This window comes from Nyctereutes procyonoides, unplaced genomic scaffold (genome assembly GCF_905146905.1).
Source record: "Nyctereutes procyonoides isolate TBG_1078 unplaced genomic scaffold, NYPRO_anot_genome, whole genome shotgun sequence".
Classification (NCBI taxonomy): domain Eukaryota; kingdom Metazoa; phylum Chordata; class Mammalia; order Carnivora; family Canidae; genus Nyctereutes; species Nyctereutes procyonoides.
This window is the reverse complement of record NW_026575146.1, coordinates 77516657-77537750: the sequence shown is the minus strand read 5'-3', so window position 1 is coordinate 77537750 and position 21094 is coordinate 77516657. Positions and strand designations below refer to the sequence as shown.

Sequence of the window (21094 nt, the reverse complement as noted above, 5' to 3'; positions counted from 1 at the left end):
CTGACTATCGTAATACAGATTCCGTAAGGAAAAGTATAAGTATTTGTCTTCAACTCTTTTGGCGAGTTGGAACTTAAACGTGGTAAAGCACATAAAGGACACAGACATGAAGGGTACAGGTCGGTGAATTTTTAAAATAAATCTATATGCTGCTGTAACCATTAACCAGATCAGGATTGAGGTCATTTCCAGAACACTAGAAATTTGGTGCAGTTCTCCTGTCTGTTCCCCCACCCCACATTGATCTGATTCTGCTCATAGATGGGTTGTGGGCTGTTCTTGAACTTCAGATAAATGAAATCTCACAGCAGGTCTCCTGTGTGTCTGGTTTCTTTTGCTCTGTGAAAATCTTCCATGTTGTATGAAAGGGGATTGGTTCTGTAAGAACTCTTAAGGCTTTACCATAGTTAAAATCAGAATTTGAATTCCAGATATTTTGCAGTTTGGTTAGTACATGGTGAACTTTAAACGTAATGCAGGATCTAAGGTGCTTAAAGGCCTAGTGGGGTGTGTTTAAGGTGGGAGAAGTTACATCATGTTTATATGCTGATGGGAGTGGTAGAGTCTCCATGGACATAGAGACTTTGGAACCGGGTCCTCAGAATGGAAAGGGGGTTTGTGGTGCTGACAGATGACAGGTGGAGAGAGGAATTGGACTTGAATCCAAGAGGGGCCTACTCATCCCAGTAAGAGAAAGGAAAGCTGTACCATCCGACATTCCCTCCAAATTGTGAAAACCACTCTTTTCTGTGTTTCTTGGGTGTCGGCAGCTATTCCACACAGTGTAAAAGTTCCAAATAGGTCTTTGGACTACAGACTGGTGTTAATGTAAAATGGTAGGGCCACCTTTATGAACCATAATGAAAAACTGGGTAAATGCGATATTTGTTCTAAGTGGATGGGACAGTGGTGGGCAGGTACAACAAGCAATGTTGGGGAAGAGGAGTCCCCCGGCAGGAGCAGCTGTGATACTATGATTTATAATAATATATTTGAATATATTTGGTATTTGTCCCATTGCTGGCTCATAGCACCTAAAACCTTTGGAATTTTCTGTGGTGAGATCCCTAGCCGTGTCTTTTGTTATGTTAATGGGGCGGCTTGTGGAAAGTACCTAGGTAACCTAGAGCTGAGGGCTTATAGCCAGAGACCCAACCTTGTGATTAGAGGTTAGAATATCCGGTCTGACCCTTGGCCTTTGGGGAAGGGGGAGGGAGGTAGGGAGGTTGGAGGTTGAATCAATTGACAGTGGCCAGTGATTTAATTAACGATGACCAAGTAATGAAGCCTCAGTCAAAACCCAAAAGGATGAAAAAACCCGAAAGGACAGGGTTTTGAGAACTTCCAGGTTGGTGGGCACGTGGAAATGTTGGGAGAGTGTTGCCCCTGGAGAGGGCATGGTAGCTTCCACCCTTCCCCATTCCTTGCCTGTATGTTTCTTCCATCTGGTTGTTCCCGGAGTTTTATCCTAGTTTATAATAATTACTGATTTATAGTATACCAGAAATCTAGTAAGTAAAATGTTTCTCTGAATTCTCTGAGCTACTTTAGCAAATTAATCCAGTTTAAGGGGGCATTTGTTGGAACCTGCAATCTGTAGCTGGTTGGTCAGAAGCACAGGTGTCAACCTGGACCTTGCAACTGGCGTCTGAAGGTTGGGGGGCAGGCGGGGGAGGAGTGCTATCTTGTAGGATTGAGCTCTTAACCTGTGGAATCTGACTCTGTCTCCAGATAGTGCAGAATTGTAGGACACCCAGCAAGTGTCTGAGAATTGCTTGGTGTGGGGGGAAAAACCCTCATACTGGAATTGGGTGCAGAATCATTAGCAGCTGGGATAGGGTCAAGGGAGGCTAGAAGAGGAGTGGGGCCAGAGCCTGAAGAGGCCTCCCCCCTGCCAAGGTGAGATCTGTGGGTGTATTAATACAATGGAATACTATTCTGCAGTGAAAAAGAGTGAGTGGCCTAAGTGGATCTTGTGGCTACTGTGCAGAGCCCAAGAAGCTGGTATACACTAGCATGTAGAGCAGGTTCAGAGTTGGGCAGAAGAAGTCAGGATGGTGGATAATGGGGATGGAAGAGGGTAGGGAAGGACAGGAGAGCTTTTAAGGGGGCTGGAAACTTCTAGCTTGATCTGAGTGGTGGCTGCTCAGGTGAATAAATTCGTAAAAGTTCATTGAGACTGCATTTAAAGTGTTTGTGCTTTATGTAAAATGGATCTTAATAAAAGAAAAAAAATGAGCTGAGCTAAGGAGCTAGACTTTGATGGAAGGGCAGGTTGGAGCCACAGAAGGGTTTTGAGCCAGGGGTAGACCCAGTCCTATCTGAGTGTTGGGAGAGTCCTCAGGGTCTGGGGAGGCAGGTGCATGGAGGAAGAATCCGCCTCAGCCTCAGCTCCTGACTGGCTCTTTAACCCTGGTAAGCCCCCACCCACCCCTCTCTGGGCCCTCTTTTCCCTATCCAGTCCTCTCATGAGAGTGGAGGCAAAACTAGTAGGGGAGGGAAGAAGCCCAGAGCACCCTGAGACTGAGCCCTCTGATTCATACCTACAGCCCTAGCCCCTGGTGCAAGGCCTCTAGGAAGTGCTGACTTTGTGAGGAGAAGTGTGAAATTGCTGAAAGGGGGGCCTCAGGACCCATGCCCCACTTTGGGGAGTGGGTGCAGGTAGATGGGGACAGATCTGAGATACTTCAGAGCAGATCTCTCATGTGTTCTCTTAGTTTTTTAGTGAGGAGCCGCTTCTCACCGTTTCCTACCTTGTGTCAGCAGAAACCACTGTGGTAGAAGGTGAGAAGTTTGGGTCACACCAGGTACTCATTGTTTTCATTCAGTCACCTTCACTGAGATCCTGCATATGCTAGCCCTTGACATTGAAGACACAGTAGAGAACAAAAATGAAAATACGGTGCAAGCATCTCTGAGCTTCTGAACGGGCCTGTGGGCTAAGTGCTGGGGCTCTGGAGCCAGGCTCCCTGGTGTCCGATCCCAGCTCCCCATCTCTACTGTGGCTATGGGCAGGTTTCTAAATCTCTCTGCCTTGGTTACCTCGTATGTAAAATGGGACCACAATGCCCACTTTACCTCCCTTTTAGAGATTTTGTGAGGTCATTTATATAAAGGATTTAGCATGGTGCTGGGCTCAAAAACGATTGTGATAGAGATTCCCGGGGGGCTGTGAGAATTTCAGAAAGGGCTTCCTAGAGAAGAGGACATCCAGGTTTCAGTGGGGTGTGACTAGGAGGAATGAGTATGGTAGGGGGTCTGGCAGCACTGCACAAGGGCTTCCTGCAGTGGGAGAGTGCTGGAAATGTCTTCAGAGACCCCCTCTAGTTCCCATTTCCTTTCTTGCCAGAGGGGCTGGTGTCCAGAGGAAGGGCTGTCCGTGGCAGTGGGTGGTGCAGCCCCAGTTTAGCTCTCAGGGCAAAGGAATGAGGCTGGCTGTGGATTTGGAGGGAAATCCAAAGATAGCTCAGCAGAAAAGGATGACTCGCAGTCCAGGCTTCCCCGCAAGTCTAAGGAAGCAAGGATGAATCAGCCTCTCAAAGTAGAATGAAGCCATGGTGGGAAGTGAAACTTCTGTCGGAGGTCCAAGGCCACTCTGCCTCTGACTCACCTCAGACAGGGCTTAGCTGCTGGGTATGAACCGGGGCCCTGCAGCCAGATTCTCACCTCTAGACCTGGCTCCTCTTGAAACCTCAGTTTTTGTTTCATTACAATGGGGTGGAGCAGGGTGGGAAGTGGTCATGGTGACTTACAAAGGGAGGCACACAGTAGGATGTCCAGAAGTGCTAGCCCCTTCCATTTTCCCCTCTGAGTCTTAGCAGATGATGGAATGAGTTATGTGGGATGGTTTGGGGTTTCCGTTAGTCTCCTGATGGGTGAGTAGTCATCTAGGTTCTGGTGAGATGAGTGGGAGGGGGGAAGGGCAGCAGAAGGAAGAGCAGCCATCCATTGTGTCTGAACATCAATAGCAATAATAAAAATGATTAACTATCTCTTGTGTACTTGGTTCTTACTAAGTGACCAGCTCTCTGTGTCACTCCCTGTTTCCATCTTCACAGCAGTTTTCTGGGAAGGTGGACCCATCTTAGAGGGGAGGTAAAATGTTCAGAGAAGTGAAGTCACTTGCCCAAAGTCACACAGCTGATGGATAGCAGAGCTGGGCTTTGGACCCTGAACCAAATCCTGGATTTGAAGCCTTTGCTCTTGGCCACAGATCTGTGGGAGTGAGTACTGTTGAGGACATCATGGCCTACAGAGCTGGGAGGGCACTTGGAGGTGTCTTTTATAGATTGGGAAATGGATAGGACAAGAGCTTTCTGCTGGATGACCTGCCTATTGGGAGTGTACATATGTTTGGAAAGAGACAGCAACTTCTGGCTTAGTTGAACATTTATTACAAAGAGCAGAGACTGGTGAGCTGTGCCCCCCCCCCACCCGCCTTCTCCCCACCAGATTCTCCGCATCTCTTAACTGTGTTCTCCTTGCTCTCCCACCAGGGGGCGCTGCCTCCTGCCACCTCTCAGCTTCAGGCCTGGTTCTTTCTACTCCGCTATCCAGTGGTAACTGAAGAACCCCAGGATCCTGGACTCTGGGCCCCCAATCCCCACCTCCTCTGGGACCCAGGAGTCTCAGCGCCCCAGGCACCTCCACTTCTAACTGAAAGCCAGAGGTCATCCGTAGCAGCACAATGAGGATGGTTTTGTCCAGGGGATGTGGGGTAGTAGTGACCATTTTCCCATTTGGGGCAGGGGTTGGGGCTGTGTGTGTGGCCACAGCCTTTCTCCTTGAGCCAGTGTCTCCTCCAGCCATCAGTGAGTGAGCCCACCCTAAGGTGGGGCCTCTTTGGTCCTTGCACCTGAGGTGCTTATTCATAGGGCTGGGTCAGGAGTAGCAGGGACAATGTCCTTGACCTCAATCCTAGGGAAAGTAGCTTGGTTCTTCCTCCATGGATCCTGGGGAGACAAACAGAGATGGATAGATAAGCAGGCCAGAAGCCAGAGAGAGAGCAAGAGCAGGGACACTGAGGTAGAGATAGACACCAGTGGACAGAGGAGGAAGGAAGAGAATGGGTGTACCTGCCACCAAGAGACTGGGCATTTGGACAGAGGGCACGAACACACCCAGGGACAGGCAGACCGACCATATGAAAAAAAGAGGGAGAGGGTATTGACAGCAAAGGGGGGAAGGAATGTTTCCTTCCTTTACTGCCAGTCCAGCCCCAAACTTCAAGTCCTTTCCTCCAGATGGGCAGAGCAGAAGAGAAAGGGTAGCACTGTCTCCAAGGCCATCCCCCCCTACCCCTTTAACCACATGGGCTGTTATCCACAGGTACCCTTTCACCAGGATCATTGTCTGCCCGAGTCCCAGCCCCCTTACCAGCTACGTGGCCTCCTGGCTTGGTTCTGGAACCTGCCTTGACCCCAGGGCAGTGCTAAGCAGCTCGGTCAGGGTGTCCAGCTTTCCTGCCAGTGCATCCATCCGCTTCTCCAGGGCCTGATGTGAGCTGCTCAGTCCCAGCTGCAAGTCACACAGGATCATGTGCATCTGGGCAGAGAGGGGGTTGGAGGTATCAGGCTGAGATAGATTTCTTCCTTAACCCAGCTCTTGGCTCGGTGTTTTTCACACATGGTTTACATCTTCTTAAAAGCATAGGGAGTGAGGATTCCATTCCCGTTTTTACAGCTTTGGAAACAGGCCTGGAGCAGTTAAATGACATGCCCAAGGCAACACCCAGTACATAGAAGATAGTGCTCGCTGAGTATTGTGGAATTGATGAATGACTTCAAAACCCACATAGCCCTTTCATTACCCTCTCAAACTACGATTCACAGCTTTATCCTTGAGGGCGTGTGACCTTTCTATGAGAATTCTTGAATTCTCAGTTTGGGGCTGGATAATCTTAAGAAATTACGACCTGCCAGTTCTGGCAGATCCAGGCCACCACCTCCTTGCTGAGACCTGCCATGAAGTTTAGGGACATGCATCTGTGACTGTACTTGGCCATGGCATTGGTGCCAAGGGCCACTATTTGAATTGTCTCGGGCTAATGAGAAAAAGCAAAGCCACTTGATAATAAGCAAAAGGTGCTGTGAGCCAAACAAAGGGATGTGATGTCATCATCCCCAAGCACTGGCCGAATCAAGTGGTCCCAGCAGAAGAAGGGCAAGCTGAGTCAGCCTTGGCCAGGCCAGCTTGCCCAGTGCGGAAGCCCCTGTGGCCTGGGGCCCCTCTTTGCAATAGTAACAGAGCCTGGCTTTTACCAAAATCATGTGCCCCGTCTGTGTCAGTGTTGTTAATTTGCATTTTATTGGTTTTACCGTTTGTGTTTGAACTGGTTTGTATATTTGCTTTGGTTTTATTGTTGTCTCAGAGTCATAGTTGGAAGGAATTTTATATCCGTCCACATGTAACTCAACAATAAAAATAATGTAAAACCAAACACTGGAGTTCTTTATGCAATTTCTTTTCTTTTCTTTTCTTTTTTTTTTTTTTTAAGCTTAAAAGGGATGGGTCTCCTCTGTGAGTTTAAGAAACTCTTACATCATTCATTCAACCACAAACCTCTATCGAGTGCATGTGTGTGCACCAGACACATGTTCCCCGTGTTGGAGCCAGCTGTCCCCAGCAGCTGTGCCAACCTCCAGACCCTTCCCACAGGCCCCCAGTACCTTGGAAATGTCCACCATGGAGTTCACTTGTTCTCGGAGCTTTCTGTGTTTCAGCCGTACCTGGCGGAACCTGTGGGAAGAAGATGGAGGTCAGAAGTGACCCCAGCTCAGGGGTGGGATAAGGGGAAGAGAGCCTCACATAGATGCAGTACAGCGAGGAAGCGTTGCCAGTGCTGAAGCACCCATGAGCCCATCTCCTAGGTAGAGACCCAGGTATCCTGACCCCCCGGACACTGAGACGTGCAAGACAAATCATCACAGATAGTTACTGTGAGGTCTAGGTGGACAGCTGTTCAGTAAGCCACAAACACACAGGTGTCTTGACCTGGGCACACATTCATCTTTGCACACCATGCAGAAAGGAGATGTGCACACAGAGAGAGGTCCTCACCTGTTAATGGCAGCCAGCAGCCTGCGCTGGTGCTTGCGGGCAGCTCCACGGTCCTTCCTGCGTGTGTGTTTATAGAACATCCAGGCCTCTTGCAGCACTCGGGCAGCTGACTCCTTCATCTGGGGGTGGGCACAGTGTCAGCAGAGGCAGACACCTGGGGCTCTGGGAGGAGGGGACGGTGTCTGAGGGAGGAGAGGGAGGGCTGGAGCAGGAGGGGATGGGGTGGGGACTCCTGGGTCTGAGGGAGGCATGTGCTTTGGGTGCTATATACCCATCCTCACCTCTTTGGCATACTGGATGTCCATCATGAAGTTGTGCACATGCTTCTCTGCCTTATTAAACTCCAGCTTCCGGGCCACCACGGCCACCAGCAGGGCTGTGCAGCAGACCCCCTGTGGGCACAGCAGACAGGAGGCCTTTGGGGCTCCCGTGCCACCAGACTCCCTCCTTGAACCCTCACAACAGCCACATAAGGCGGGCATGACCACCGCTGGTTGACAGACAAGCAGGCCCAGAGAGGAGAAGCAGGGTCCCACAGCCCTGAGGGTTAGCGCTGGGATCAGAGGTCATATGTCTGAGTCCCACTGTGTTTGTAGTGTTTATACCTCCAGATGCCCTCTTTCGTTAAAGTTATGATTGGAGAAGGGGAGAAGGACTGATTCTGGGTGAGAAGTAGGCCTTGGGCTCCTGCTGGAGCCCTTCCTCCCCACTACTCAGGCCCAGTTGGCCATCAGGTCACCAAAGGTGTCCCTCCCCCTCCTCCAGCCCCCTTGGCTCCTGCCCAGTTTTGTCCCCACCCCTTCCCTTCTGGACCATCTTCAGCCTTCCCCTCTTCTGACCTGGACCCCAGGGAGATCTAACAATTATGGCCTTGCCCCCTTACCCTAATATAGGCTCCCATTGCCCCCAAACTTCTTACCCTCTCTTTCAGAGCCTTCCAAGGTCTAGGCCTCACCTCCAGACAACTCAGTCTGGCTTCATTCTGCCTCAGCTGCCCAAGCATCTTGGTCTAAACACTCCTCCCTTCTCCCAAGGCCTCTGATCCATCAGCTGCTTGGTGGCACCTGCTGCTCTTCCTTGAGTTACAATTAATTTTCTTCTGAAGCCTTCCCCTTCCCCAAGCTGTGTCTTAGCTCATGAAAACTCTGAACAATTTGCTAGTTACAAACATTGGCTCCAGGATTCCTTGTGTTCCAAGCCCTGCTCTGAGCACATTCCTTAATTTCTCAGAGTCTCACCTTCTTCCCTGTAAAATGGGCATGCCCTCACAGTATTACTCTGTGGATTCCTTATGCTAACACCTGGAAAGTGTTCATAGCAGAGGCTGGCACAGAGTGTGTACTTGATAAAGTTAGTTATGATTATTCCATTGTGCCGGGGAACCTCTTGGCCAGGTGCTGGGCTGTGAGCTCTGGCACAAATTGCCTGATCTCTCTAAGTCTGTTTCTCTTTGTGTCAAATGAGGTAGGAGGTCCCGGGCAGCCCTGAGGGTCCCTGACCCTTTGGTGTTTCCCTGGCCAAATCTCTGCCTTCTTTCCTGGTCCCAAAGACTCCTGTGGGGGAGGGGATTGAACTTCCCTGTCAACCCATCCAGCACCAGTGGAAATGCAGCATGTCCCAGAAAGGGTTGGGGGCTGGGGACCTGAGTCCCTGAGGGTGGGAAGAGCCAGGTCTCATGGGGAAGTGAAGGCCAAGGCCTTGGGTGCTGGGTCCTGGATGGGGATAGGGGCTATGTAGGGGGAACTGGATGTCCAGGTCTATGAAGGGAAGGTGGTAGATGTCTGGATTCAGGAGGAGGCCGACTCTGGGGAGTCTCTGCCTCTTCCTTGAGGACATGAGCTAGGGTGGGGGCAGCTGGATGCTTGGGACCAGTTACAAATAACAGCCTTCCCACCTCCACCCCATGACCCATTTACCGAGCATTTCCTATGTGCTGGGCACTACCTGAAACCCTTTATGTGGTTTGATTAGTTTCAGGAACCCCATGAGGAGTATACTAGTTATCAGTATCCCCATTTTATAGATGAGGAAACTGGGAGATTATAGGCTTGATCCCAGCTTGGCAGTGGCAGGAGGAGGATTTGAAGCCAGGCAGCGTGACACCACAGGCATGCTTTTATTTTCTTTTTTTTTTTTTTCCAGGCATGCTTTTCATGAATCTGTAGCCTTAATGGAGACTGGAGACTAGAGGGTCCGAGAGGAGCCTAGAGCTGAGACACAGGGGCCTGTGTCCTAGATGATTGAGAGGGTAGACAGGTGAGGAGCCTTCAAAAGGCTAAGGCTCAGGGATGGATTCCTGGATTCTAGAAGGAAATGGAGTTGGGAAGTCATTCCTGAGGACAGTGGGGTCCAGGGTCTTAGGTTCCAAAGAGAGCAAGGACTTAGGGGATGGGTTCCTGGATTTTGAAAGTAAATGGGGCTGTGGGCATCCAGACACCCAGGTTTCTCGGGGGTGTCCTTGAGTGCTTTTGTTGGCTGCATGACTTCCTTGGGCCCAGGGGATGAGCAGTTGGGGACAGGGGTAGGGTCTCTGAGAGGGCTGTACTCACCATGACTCCAGTGCAAAGGCAGACAATCTTGCCCCACATGGTGCCTGGCACCACATCTCCATAGCCAATGGTCAGGAATGTGATGGGGATCAGCCACAGTGTGTCTGAAAGGTGTCCAGTGGCATTAACTGCCTGCCTATGGGGAAGGATGGGTTAGTTCTGATACTCTACCCCAGGGGTTCCCATGATGTTTGATACTCTACAGTCCCCTGAAGCACTCAGAGAAAAAGTCAGTTAAGTTCTGGGCTTAAGGAGAGCCTGCCTGACTTCCTCTCTGCTGTGAGAGCTGGGCAAGTTATGCTCAGCCACTCTAGGCTGTGGGTTTTGAACCTAGATCCAGCCAATTGCAAAACCTGTTGGTTTTAGCTAGGCTACCAGGACTGCTGCTTTCAGATTGCATGGTTGAGGGGTTGAGGGGGTCAGAAACCCAGCCCAAGGTCCCCTTGTCACACCCTGGCAGGGATCTGCATCCACCCAGAGGAAGGGGCACCTTTTTCTTTTCTTAAAGATTTTATTTTTTAAAAAGTAATCTCGGGGATCCCTGGGTGGCTCAGCGGTTTAGCACCTGCCTTCGGCCCAGGGCGTTATCCTGGAGTCCTGGGATCGAGTCCCACATTGGGCTCCCTGCATAGAGCCTGCTTCTCCCTCTGCCTGTGTTTCTGCCTCTCTCTCTCTCTCTCTCTCTCTCTCTCTCTCGTGAATTTTAAAAAAAAATCTTTAAAAAGTAATCTCTACACCCAACATGGAGCTCAAACTCACAATCCCAAGATCAAACTCACAATCCCGAGATCGAGTCACATGCTCCACTGACTGAGCCAGCCAGGCGCCCCAGTGGCACTTTTCTCTAATGTTCATAAAGATGCTGTAGGGCCTATACAGGAGGCCCCTGTCAAGACCAAAAAGGCAAGATCCTGCCCTCCCTTCCCCTCACTTCATAAAAAAGGACATTTAGTTCCAGCCATGGAAAGGATTGAAAATCCTGATTTGTCTAAACTTGAGCCCATAGACCCCTTGCATCAGGGTCAGCAGGGAAAGCTTCATTCATGAGGCTCCAGACACATCAGACCCACTACACTAGTGTCTGGAGGTGGGGACTGAATTTGCACTGTTAAGCCCTACTCCCCTCATCCCAAAGTATATTCAAGTTTGAGGACTTCTGCTTTGTGATTTAGAAATTTGACCCACCCCCACCGTCCCATGTTTCAGATGAGAAACATGTGGGAGGAAAACCGAGATCTTGCAAGATGAATGAGTTTTAAATTGTGCAAGATTAGAATTGCCCGGGAGACCTCAAAGTTGGTACAATTTGATACCCATTTTACAATTGAGGGTCAGAGAGGATCTAAAGACAGCTCTTATCATTCCCTGCTTCCCCTCTAGAATCCTTTGCCAGATAGATGTACTAAACCAGAGGTTCCCAAACTTGAGCAGGGGTCAGAATCACCTGTTAAAACAGATTGCTTGCCCCCACCTGCCAGAGTTTTGGATTTGGTAGGTGTGGGTAGGGCCTAAGAATTTGGATTTGCAGCAAGTTCCCAGGCGATGACCCTGGTCCTGGAACCACACTTTAAGAACCACCGGCTAGGGGAATCCCTGGGTGGCTCAGCAGTTTAGCTCCTGCCTTCGGCCCAGGGCATGATCCTGGAGTCCCGGGATTGAGTCCCACGTCAGGTTCCCTGCATGGAGCCTGCTTCTCCCTCTGCCTGTGTCTCTGCCTCTCTCTTTCTCTCTCTCCCCCCTCTGTCTTTCATGAAGAAATAAATAAAATATTAAAAAAAAAAAGAACCATCGGCTAAGATCCCCCCTCACTTTATCTGCAAGAGAGAGCGCCTGAGGGCCCAAAAGGATACATGCCCAGCATCTAGTCTGTCCAGCGGGCAGCCTGGAATCCTGTATCAATTCAATTCCTTCAGGGAATTCCCTTCCAGAGCAGCCCTAAATCACCACCGTCCCAGGATCATGGGCAGCACCTACAATGTATCTGTGCTGATTCAGAACAGGTGTCTCTGACCTCCAAGGAGGCAGCTGCAATCTTTGGCCAGCCCCCAGTACCTGGGTTTAGAGACTGACTAGGTGCTTGTAGACTTGAGGCAGGACAGGTGACGAAGCGGGAAAAGAAGGGCTTGCTAGGGTCTGTGTGTGTCTGGGGAGACTGAGGCGGCCCGGTGGGGGAAGGGCAGGAGCTGGCCCATTGGTTCTTCCAGTGCCCCCGTGGGTGAGTGTGGGCAGACAGCTTCCTCCTCCGCTTCGCCCCAGAGGGGCCCAAGCTGTACCACCGCGCGGGGCAGCCGTGGCGGTTAGCGGCTCCTCCAGATTCTCTGGGTACCCGCACCCCTCACCCCCAGCACCCTCACCTCTCGGCCACCGACAGCACCCAGGCGGTGGTGAGCCAGAGGCCAAGCGTGAGGCAGAGCAGCAGGCGACCCGGGTGCGTGTTCATGTACAGCTTGGCCACGAACCAGTGGCGGAAGCGGACCTGGTTGAGCGCGCCGATGCTGCGGTAGGACGCGTTGAGCAAGACGCCGCTGCGCAGGAGGACGGCGCGGGGCACCAGGTAGAGGCGCAGCAGCATGGCCAGCGACAGCAGCGCCTCCCCCTCATCCAGGAAGCCCGGCCAGGACTGCGTCGCCGTGGGCCGGGACCCCAAACCCTGTGCGCACGGCGGACCCCGCACCGGCGCTGGGTGCAGCCCGCACACCGCCAGCTCCAGCACGATCTGCGCCGCCTGCCGCCCGGTCAGCGCCACGCGCCAGTCCCGGAGCCCGTTGTCGGTCATGAACAACTGCGGGGAGGGGACAGACGGGGGAGGGGGTCACATGAAGGTCAGGCGGCCGCCTGCCTGCCAGTGCCAGGAGATAAGGGGGGCGCGCCCCGCGGGGCCAGGGCGGGAGGGCGGGCGGGTGGGGTTGGAGAAGGTGGAGGAGGAGCAGCGGCAGGACCTGGGGAGGACGCCTCTTCACTTTCTTCTTCACCACCACCCACCCCCTCAGCTTCAGCCCACTTCCAGAACTTCCTGTGTACCCCACGTGGCTGTATAGACTGAAGATACAGGGGACCAAAACAGAAATCCTTGCTTCCCTGCAGCTGACATTCCACATGCCCGGAGCCCTCTCCTCCTCCTGTTTCTGGGGACAGGGGTAGTAACTAACTGTAAACCTCATTCCGTTAGCAATGACAACTAACATTTACAGGGCACTTTGAACGTGCCAGGCACTGCTCTATCTTCTTCACATGTATGACTCAGGGAATCGTCACAACACGGTGAAATCGAGAGCATTTTTACCCCCATTTTGCAGATGCAGAGACTGAGGCGCGGGTCCCCTGGGTGTAGCAGCACAGCTGAGCTACAAAACCAGGCCACTGACTTGTTTGAATGACTGTTATTAATGATAACGTGTACTTTTTACTCAGCAGGCCCCACAAGGGGGAATTACTACTCATGACAGATAAGCCCCATTTTATATACAAAGGTTTGGGGGGAGGGGGGTAGAGAGGAAAGGGGTGAATGCAACAGGATTTGGGGATGTGAGGGATGGGATGAGGGGAGGAGGGTGGAGAGCTGAGTGTCTGGGTGAGACATGAAATAGAAGGGGGCAATGGGTGGAAAGACCCCCCCACACCCCAGAGTCTAGGAGGTAATTGGCACAGAGGTGGGGAGCTCAGGAGTCGAGAAGGACCCGCAGGTGCATAACCTAGACTTCAGGTTGCTTGGGACTGGAATAGATGGGGCTGCAGGGATGGAGGAGAGAAATCTAGGGGGCTGGGCCTGGAGTGAGGCTGCCTGGGGGTGGGAGCTCTCAGCATCCACAGGAGTGCAAGGGGAGAAAGGGCTGCAGGTGGATCTCCAGGAGGCTCAGTCTGTCTATCTGTGGTTATTCTCTCAACTTGGTCGGTGAGGGTGTGGACAAATCTCAGGGTGGAGAAACCTCATTACTCAGACCAGGAGGAGGAGAAGGTGGAAAGTGTGAGCTGACAGGGTGTGGTGGGGGCTGGGGGGGGGGGGAGTAGCAGGAAGGGGCCCAGGGGTGAGGTCTGCCCTACCTGGACCTCTTTGGCGTGAAATGCCACGATAAGACAAAGGAGCAAGAAGGTGGAAATGCTGATCATGCATTTAACCAGGAACAGGTAGAGCGCCCACTGTTGGGAGGGATAGAAAAAGGGGTAAGATCCTAGGTCCCCAACCAGTCAGTCCCCTCTACCTTCCTCCCATAATGCCATCCCTTCTCAATTCCTAATTTCCTGGCCTCCTCCGCCCATCCCCCTGCCTGTCCCCCTGGCAGACCTGGTTCTACCTGATGTTTCAGTTTTGGGGAACTCTCAAAACTATCATCTTGTCCCCAAGGGGACCATCATCTGCCCTCATCCTTCCCAGCCTTCCCTTGCCCATCCTTCCCTGGCTCAGATGCCAGTGTCTACGTTCCTCTTTGGGCATTCTCCTAGGACCCACCTGTGAGGGGAGACCTTGCAACTCAAAAGTCTCCTAGGTCTCTTTTTAATTCCCCCATCCCCTCAGTTACTCAGTTAGGGGGTTGGGGAGTGGGGAGGTTTGGAAACAGACATCTGGCCTCTAGAAAGCTCCTCCCTTCCCTAACCACACAGCTGGTCCTGCCCTAGAAAGCAACCTGCCCTGGAAGTTCTCCCAAGGAGCCTGGAAATGATCACCCATCCAGTACCCAAGCAGTGAATGACACCCTCCCACGCCCCAAACCCCCCCTACCAATGGAACTGGGTCCCTGAGACCCCAGCCCCAGCTCTGAGGGAGGCCCTGGAGTCCTGGCCCCTGTGTCTCCTTCCCCCTGCCCTCTCTCCTGGCTCTAAGCCCAGGGCAGATCTGGCCGGAAGCACATGGCCTCCAGAAACCACGGAGAGATTTTTTTCCCCCTTTCTTTGTGTGGCAATACCTTGGAGAGATCTAGAATTCTGTAGGAGGGATTTAGGGGGGAACGGGGCTGCTGGAATCCCCTAGGAGGAGTGGGGAGGGGTCCCTGCCTGAGGAGTATTGTCAGGGAGAGGGGGCCACCTGAGCCCCCGTGCTGAGTTTAGCACCTGTTTCTCCTCAGATGACTGCCAGCTCCCCTTGCTGGGCCAGGGCCCCACCTCTGTGCAGGGGAAGAGGGCCAGCTTCCTGCCCCAGGGGGCCTGCCCCCCCACCCCTCCCTGAACAATGGTACTGTTGTTCCCAGCCCTCCCCTACCCCTTCAGCCTTCTAAGGCTCCCCGGTTCCCTGACTCTTTTTTTTCCCTTGTCCCCAGTCCCACTCCACTAGACACACCCCCTGCCCACACTGCACCCACTTCTCTGGTGGGGCCCTCTACTTTGCTAGTTCCTCTTCCCCCAAATCCCTGACTAAGTCTCTGAAATTTCTCTGCCTCTGGGTATGTTTCTGTTTCGATCTCTATTTTCGTTTGAGGGTCTCTGTTTCTGTCAGACTTTCCATCTCTCTGTGCCTACCTCAACTGGGGGAAGCTCTGTGGCTGTACTTCTGTCTCCTACTACATTGTTGTCTCTTGTCTCACACCACCATTGTCTCTCTGTGTCTCGGTCTCTCCATCACAGCCTCTCTCTGCCCCTCCCCCTCCTGATATCTCCATCGTGTTCCCCTGCACTGGCCCAGTTGGGCACCTGCCTCTCCTCCAGCCCCTCCCCCCAGCAGGTGTCTGGGTCCCTGAAAAATGAGCTCCTAAGATAGCAATGGAGGTGGGGAGGAGGCATGGGTGTTGTCAAGGCACAAGGAGAAAGGGGGCTGAGGAGGACCCTTAGGGCCATGTATCTCAACCCTCACCCCCAGTTTACAGTTGGGGAAACTGAGGTTCCGAAAGCTGCAGCAGTTTCCCGAGTTCAACTGCTGGAGGCAGCAGCCTGGCAAATGGCAGAGGGAAGGAAGAACGGAGAGGTGACAAGAGAGAGGGAGGGAAGGACGGGGTAGGAAAGACCCCCTCGTCCCTTCCCATCTGCCCAGAGCTCATGTCCTCACCTCCCCTGCAGGGCGGGGTGCTGAAGCGTGGGAGCGGCGGGTAGTCCCTGGCCATGCTTCCTGTTGGCATGGGCTTCGGTGGCCCCACCCCCCCTGTGCCCGCTGCCCTGGCCTCGGCTGCCCAGCCAGAGGAAGCTGGCCTGCCCTGACCCTCCATGTGGCTCCTGGTCACTTCCAGCTGCCCTCTTCCTCTGCCCCCAAATCCAAATCTGAGCCTGCCTCCCTCCAAGAATGCCCCCAACCCAATCCTCAGGCCAGTAACCCCCAGCCAGCCCAAATCCACATCCTTTACTCCAGACAGTTCTCCAACCCCTCCTTTCCGATTAAGCAATTCTGTTCCGTCCTTAAGCCACTGATTCTGACCCCTGTCCTCTATCTGCCCCATCATGGTCCAGACCAGGGCTGGAATGTGCGGAGAGCCTGCTCAGACCTGTTCTGGCCCCACCTGTCCCTTTCCTCCTTGCTCACACTACCCTGGGTCAGGTGCCCCTTCCCCCAGAGACGCTCTAAGACTCATTCTTCAGACCCAGGAGCCCGGGCTCCCGGCCCCCTCCTCTGGGACCTAGGAGGCCAGACCATTGTGAACCCACTTCTTCCAGACTAAATAGCATGCAGACCCTGGGGAGGTGGGGAATGAGGAACATGGGAGGGGTGGGGGTTGTTTCCATTTCCATTCCACCCCCACCAGTTTCTTCTGGTCTCTGCTCTTGACCTCCCAGGCCCTGGGTAAACCTGAGTTTAGATAAGGACCAAGGAGCCGCCGCCTACTTGGAAGAAATTAGCCTTTCTCCCCACCCTCCTGTCACTGAACCTGAGGCTCCCTCTCCCCTCATCTGTTCTTGGGAGACTGGATGGTCTGATAAGCCCACCCCCTGGCCTCCAGGACTCCTGGACCTGCAGCTGCCCAATTGCAAACCTTCAAACCCTGTCCTTTCCTTTTGCATAGAGCCCTGAGCATTTACCTCCTTTGGGCCCCAGGAGTCCAGACCCTCCGCCCCCTCCTCCTTCAGACCTGGGAGTCTAGGCTCTCTGCCTCTTCCTCAGACCCAGGAGCACAGACCCCTAGCTTTTCCTCCCTCAGATTTAGGTTTGCAGACCCCCAGGTCGTCCTCCCTCAGATTTAGGTTTTCAGACCCCCAGGTCCACCCCCCTTAGACTTAGGAGTCCAGACCCCGCAGCCCCCTCCTCCCTCAGACCCAGGAGTCTCAGCCCCCACCTTCCCATGCCCCAAGATAAGAGCTCCACTCACCGGGCACCCTCCGAACCATAGCATCTCCGCGTGTAGTACCATGAGTCCGATGCCAATTCCCGCCAGTGCTAATGCCCAGCCAGCCAGCCACTTCTCCTGCTCCAGCAGCCGCTTTCGCCGCTGTAGGGCCCCCAGGCCTGGCACCAGCTCCCCGCCCATGGCCCCTGCGGTCTTGGGGCTCAGCCAGCTTCCTGCCCAGGGTCCCCCACCTCGCAGCACACAAAGGGCAGCCACTGTGGCTTGCAGGTCCTCGCCCGCTCTGCTCCTTGCTCTGGGGCTCTTGCTTTGAGGCACAGAAGGAGTCTGTGCCCTCTGGGGGTGGTGACGGCTGGGCAGGGCGGGGAGGGGCTGGCGTGGCCCTTGGGCAGAGGGGAGGCTCCCTAACCTCCCTTCTCAGTCTAAGGAGGGACTGGGGTGTGTCTTGGGGCAGAGCAAGGAAGAGGCGTGCATCCACGTGGATAAAGACACATACTGGCACACAATAGACTGTGTCACACACAACGGTGCACTGTGTAATACACACCTAAACTCAGCGACACTCAGACACCGCAAGACACCGGTTGATATACCCTCACACACGGCACGGCCGGAGACAGAGCCTAACACACATGGGCACACAACACAACCTACAGTGAGTGACTCACAACTCCCAATGAGCTCGGAAACTCACAGCCACACCCAGACACCACACATATGGTGTGACACACGCCGGCACTCAGCAAGGAAGGCAGTGCTCCTGTGGTGCACATGACCACCCAAACATTGTTCACACACAGGCAAAAACACCGCAGTCAAAACTGGCACAGTGTTCTCTTACACAAACTGCCACTGCCAGACTCCACATTTGAGGCACATCTATAGCTACATTAGCACAACACATACTAATCATTAGACAGACACACAATATGTTAGTGATACCCGAATGCCACACTCCATATACCTGTGTAAACCATGCACTAATAGTGTCCCAAATATTATACACCCATGGAGTGACACCTGACATGTGCAGACCACAAGCTTTGTGTCCACACCATAACAGACCTCAAGCGCCCACACACAGAGAAATGCACACTGATACACATCGTGGCACATGGCAACTCAAATCTATATGCTCATAGAATGATTCACAGCACATACAACCCGCCACGACACACAATATACCCCAGCGCACAATGCCATTCAAATGTACAGTTAGGACAGGGGGAATGGATGCATGAAGAGACCCACACAGAAACCCAAACAGCGCATACCCAAAGTAAGATATTCTGATATATTTTGACGCATCGCAGAGGACACAACCCAGAATGGTACCCAGGGGAAGGAGGAGCAGGGCACAGGCCACATGGATCCTGAATCCCAAATGCAACAGGCACCGAGTAAAACATGCAACGTCTCCTCTGACTGACAAGCCACATCTGAATTATGCCCACATGCGGCCTGACGCGCGATATAGTCAACATGCATGGCCACACAAACACAACATAGGCAGAGCCATACACAAATACAGAATGACACAACCTTTTTTGGACACCATGTATCACATAAAACACAGAGGGACCCACTGGCACAGCCAACACCTACCCCTGCAATGACACCACACATAACACCAGGGCATACCCTCCGGTGCAGTATAAGACACAACCACACAAACACAACACGCTCTGAGGATGGCCACCCAGGTTGTGTTCTTAGCAGGGAAAGGAGAGACCTGTGAAATGGACATACCCCTGGACATGACACAAGGTCACATCTCTGAATGATAGCTCGCCTTTACACAGATAACACACATAAAGAGACACAACACAGTGATATACAGAAGAGCAAATGCAATGCAGAGTGATGCACTGTGACTCCTAGAGTGACACACTGTGGAATGTCCCTGCATGCAGCAGCATGGAAGTACTACATGAGATCTGTGTGCTGCCCATCAGGACACAGATCCAAACCCTCCTCAGGCAACACATGGGGAGACACTGGCCTGGGAACACAGAACACCTTGCACACACCGACCTCTGAGACACTGCTGGTGGCAGCAAGGTCACCACTCTAGCGACAACTCACAGACCTAACCCCACTCCCTCCCACACCATATGTCATGCAGGAACATGGACCCGCCAGCCGCAGGGAAACGAGACACTCACGCACAGACACGTCTGGCAACACACCAACACAACCCACACAGACACACCCAGAGACACCAAACCACACACACAGACACGCCCAGTGACAAAAACACAACCCCTGCCGGTGCCCCGCCCGCTCCATGGCACAAATGTGATTCCCACTGTGGGTGAGACACGGCGGGAGAGTGATAGAGACACACCCGGGCACACCCAGATACCACGCGTGTGCCTGCTGGGAGAAAACGCTGCCCCGGGCAGTCTTGAGGCTACAGCCGGAGCACCCCTGCTACCTGCCACCCCTGTGGCCTGGCACGGGCCTCTGCACCTCTCCTCCCCCCTCTCCAGTTCTCGGGCCTTACCTCGGACTCCTCCCTCGTCTTTCCTGCTCTGGAAGCTTCTGGGTCTGTTAACTTTAGCTCTGGCTCTGCCTTTCCCTGTCTCTCCTGTTCTCTCCTGTTTCTCTACCTCTATCTCTTCCAGCTCTGTCTCTCAGTATCTCTGACTCTCTCCATCCTTGTGTCTGTTTCCATTCCTCTCTCTCTGGCTCTGTGTCTCTCAGACTCTTTGTGTCTCTGTGTCTCCATCTTTGTGTCCCCCTGTTCCTTTAGTTCATTCTCTCCCTGTCACTGTCTCTGTCTCTGTCTCTATGCTCTCTCTCTCTCTCTGTCTCTCTCTCGGCGGAATGCTCTGTGTCCCTGCCTTTTGCTGACCTTAGGTTTCTCTGTCTTTGTCTGCAACTCAGTTCCTCTGCCTCCGGACTTCCTTTAGGCCTCTCTCTGTCTTGCTGTCTCTGGTTCTGCCTCTCTCTCTGGACCCCTCTATGCTTGTCTCTGCCTCAGTTGCTCTCTCCTGGGGGCAGCCTTGTCCTTTCTAGTTCTTCCACCAGCCTCACTCAGGGGCAAGAGGCCAGACAACAGAGGCTGCAGCGGCCCGAGTCGGAGGCCATGGAACGGAGACCTCCAGCCCTTGCACAGCCGTGCCTCAGTGCAGGGCCCTGGTGAAAACTGATGGGGTGGGGGTGGGAGGACAACCAGAGAGCCCCCGAGTGGTGCAGCTGGAGGGGGAGAGAGGCAGAGACAGGGAGAGAATGTGAGAAAACCAAAGAGGTGGAGAGAAGAGACGTGGAGGTGAAGGGAAAGCAGAAGCTGGGATCGAGACATGGAAGTCAGAGCAGACAGGAGTTTTGTCTCCAAAGAGACCACAATAACTAAGAGAGAAAAACGGAGCAAAGGCTGGTCACGGGAGAGGCCAGGGTGGGCAGCAATGGGGTCACAGTGGGAAAGGCACTTGCCTCCAAACGGAAGTTCTGGGATGTGGGGGTCAGTCGGTAGGACACACCGCTCCAGAGCCAGCTCCCTCCAGCCCAGGGAGGGGCTGAGCCAGGGGGTGGGGGTGACTCAGGGCCCCAGAGCTTCCTGTGACTCAGCCCTTGGTCCCAACCCTGAAGCGGGAGTGGAGAGGGAGAGGGGTCTCTGTGAAAGAGAGGGAGGAGGAACACCAGGGGACCACTCTGCATAGGTTGCTCCTCTCAGAGGAGGGGGTGGGTTGCTGCATGAGACTTTGAGGGGAGGAGGGGGGGTATGGACTGCTAGGTCTGAGGGTGGAGGGGGCTGGGAGCCTGGACCCCTGGGTCTGAGGGAGGAGGGGCTGGAAACCTGGACCCCTGGGTCTGAAGGAGGAGGGGTTGGGGGCCTGGACTCCTGGGTCTTGAGGGAGGAGAAGCCTGGGGGGCTGGATCCCTGGGTTTGAGGGAGGAGGGGCTGGGGGCCTGGACTCCTGGATCTGAGGGAGGAGGAGCCTGGGGGCCTGGACTCCTGGGTCTGAGGGAGGAGCGGCTGGGGGCCTGGAACCCCTGGGTCTGAGGGAGGAGGGGCCTGGAGGCCTGAGGGAGGGGGCCTAGGGGTGTGAGGGAGGATTGGCTGGAGGCCTGGACTCCTGGGTCTGAGGGAGGAGGAGCCTGGGGGCCTAGACTCCTGGGTCTGAGGGAGGAGGAGCCTGGGGGCCTGGACTCCTGGGTCTGAGGGAGGAGGGGCTGGGGGTCGAGGGGGGAAGGGGCTGGATCTCATGCTCCTGGTCCAGGAAGGCTAGAAGAACGGATTCCAAAGTCCCTGGGACTTTTCCTTGGCCTCATCCCAACTGC

General features: G+C 53.7%; 1 protein-coding gene across 2 annotated transcripts; it reads right to left on the bottom strand.

Annotated features, from left to right (window-relative positions):
* Positions 1 to 4461: 4461 nt before the first annotated feature.
* Positions 4462 to 20279, bottom strand: KCNN4 (potassium calcium-activated channel subfamily N member 4). 2 transcript variants are annotated; one of them, XM_055309558.1, is made up of 10 exons: positions 19314 to 20279; positions 16832 to 17040; positions 13650 to 13745; positions 11963 to 12390; positions 9609 to 9744; positions 7341 to 7451; positions 7060 to 7178; positions 6669 to 6738; positions 5377 to 5544; positions 4462 to 4952 (listed from the first exon to the last, which is right to left on the bottom strand). In XM_055309558.1, exons 2-9 carry the CDS (start codon positions 16988 to 16990, stop codon positions 5380 to 5382), a joined length of 1284 nt encoding a protein of 427 aa, XP_055165533.1. In that variant the 5' UTR covers positions 16991 to 17040; positions 19314 to 20279; the 3' UTR covers positions 4462 to 4952; positions 5377 to 5379. The 2 variants fall into 2 exon arrangements, with proteins under 2 accessions (XP_055165533.1, XP_055165532.1); XM_055309557.1 differs by lacking the exon at positions 19314 to 20279 and having other exon boundaries at positions 16832 to 18080.
* Positions 20280 to 21094: the final 815 nt, after the last annotated feature.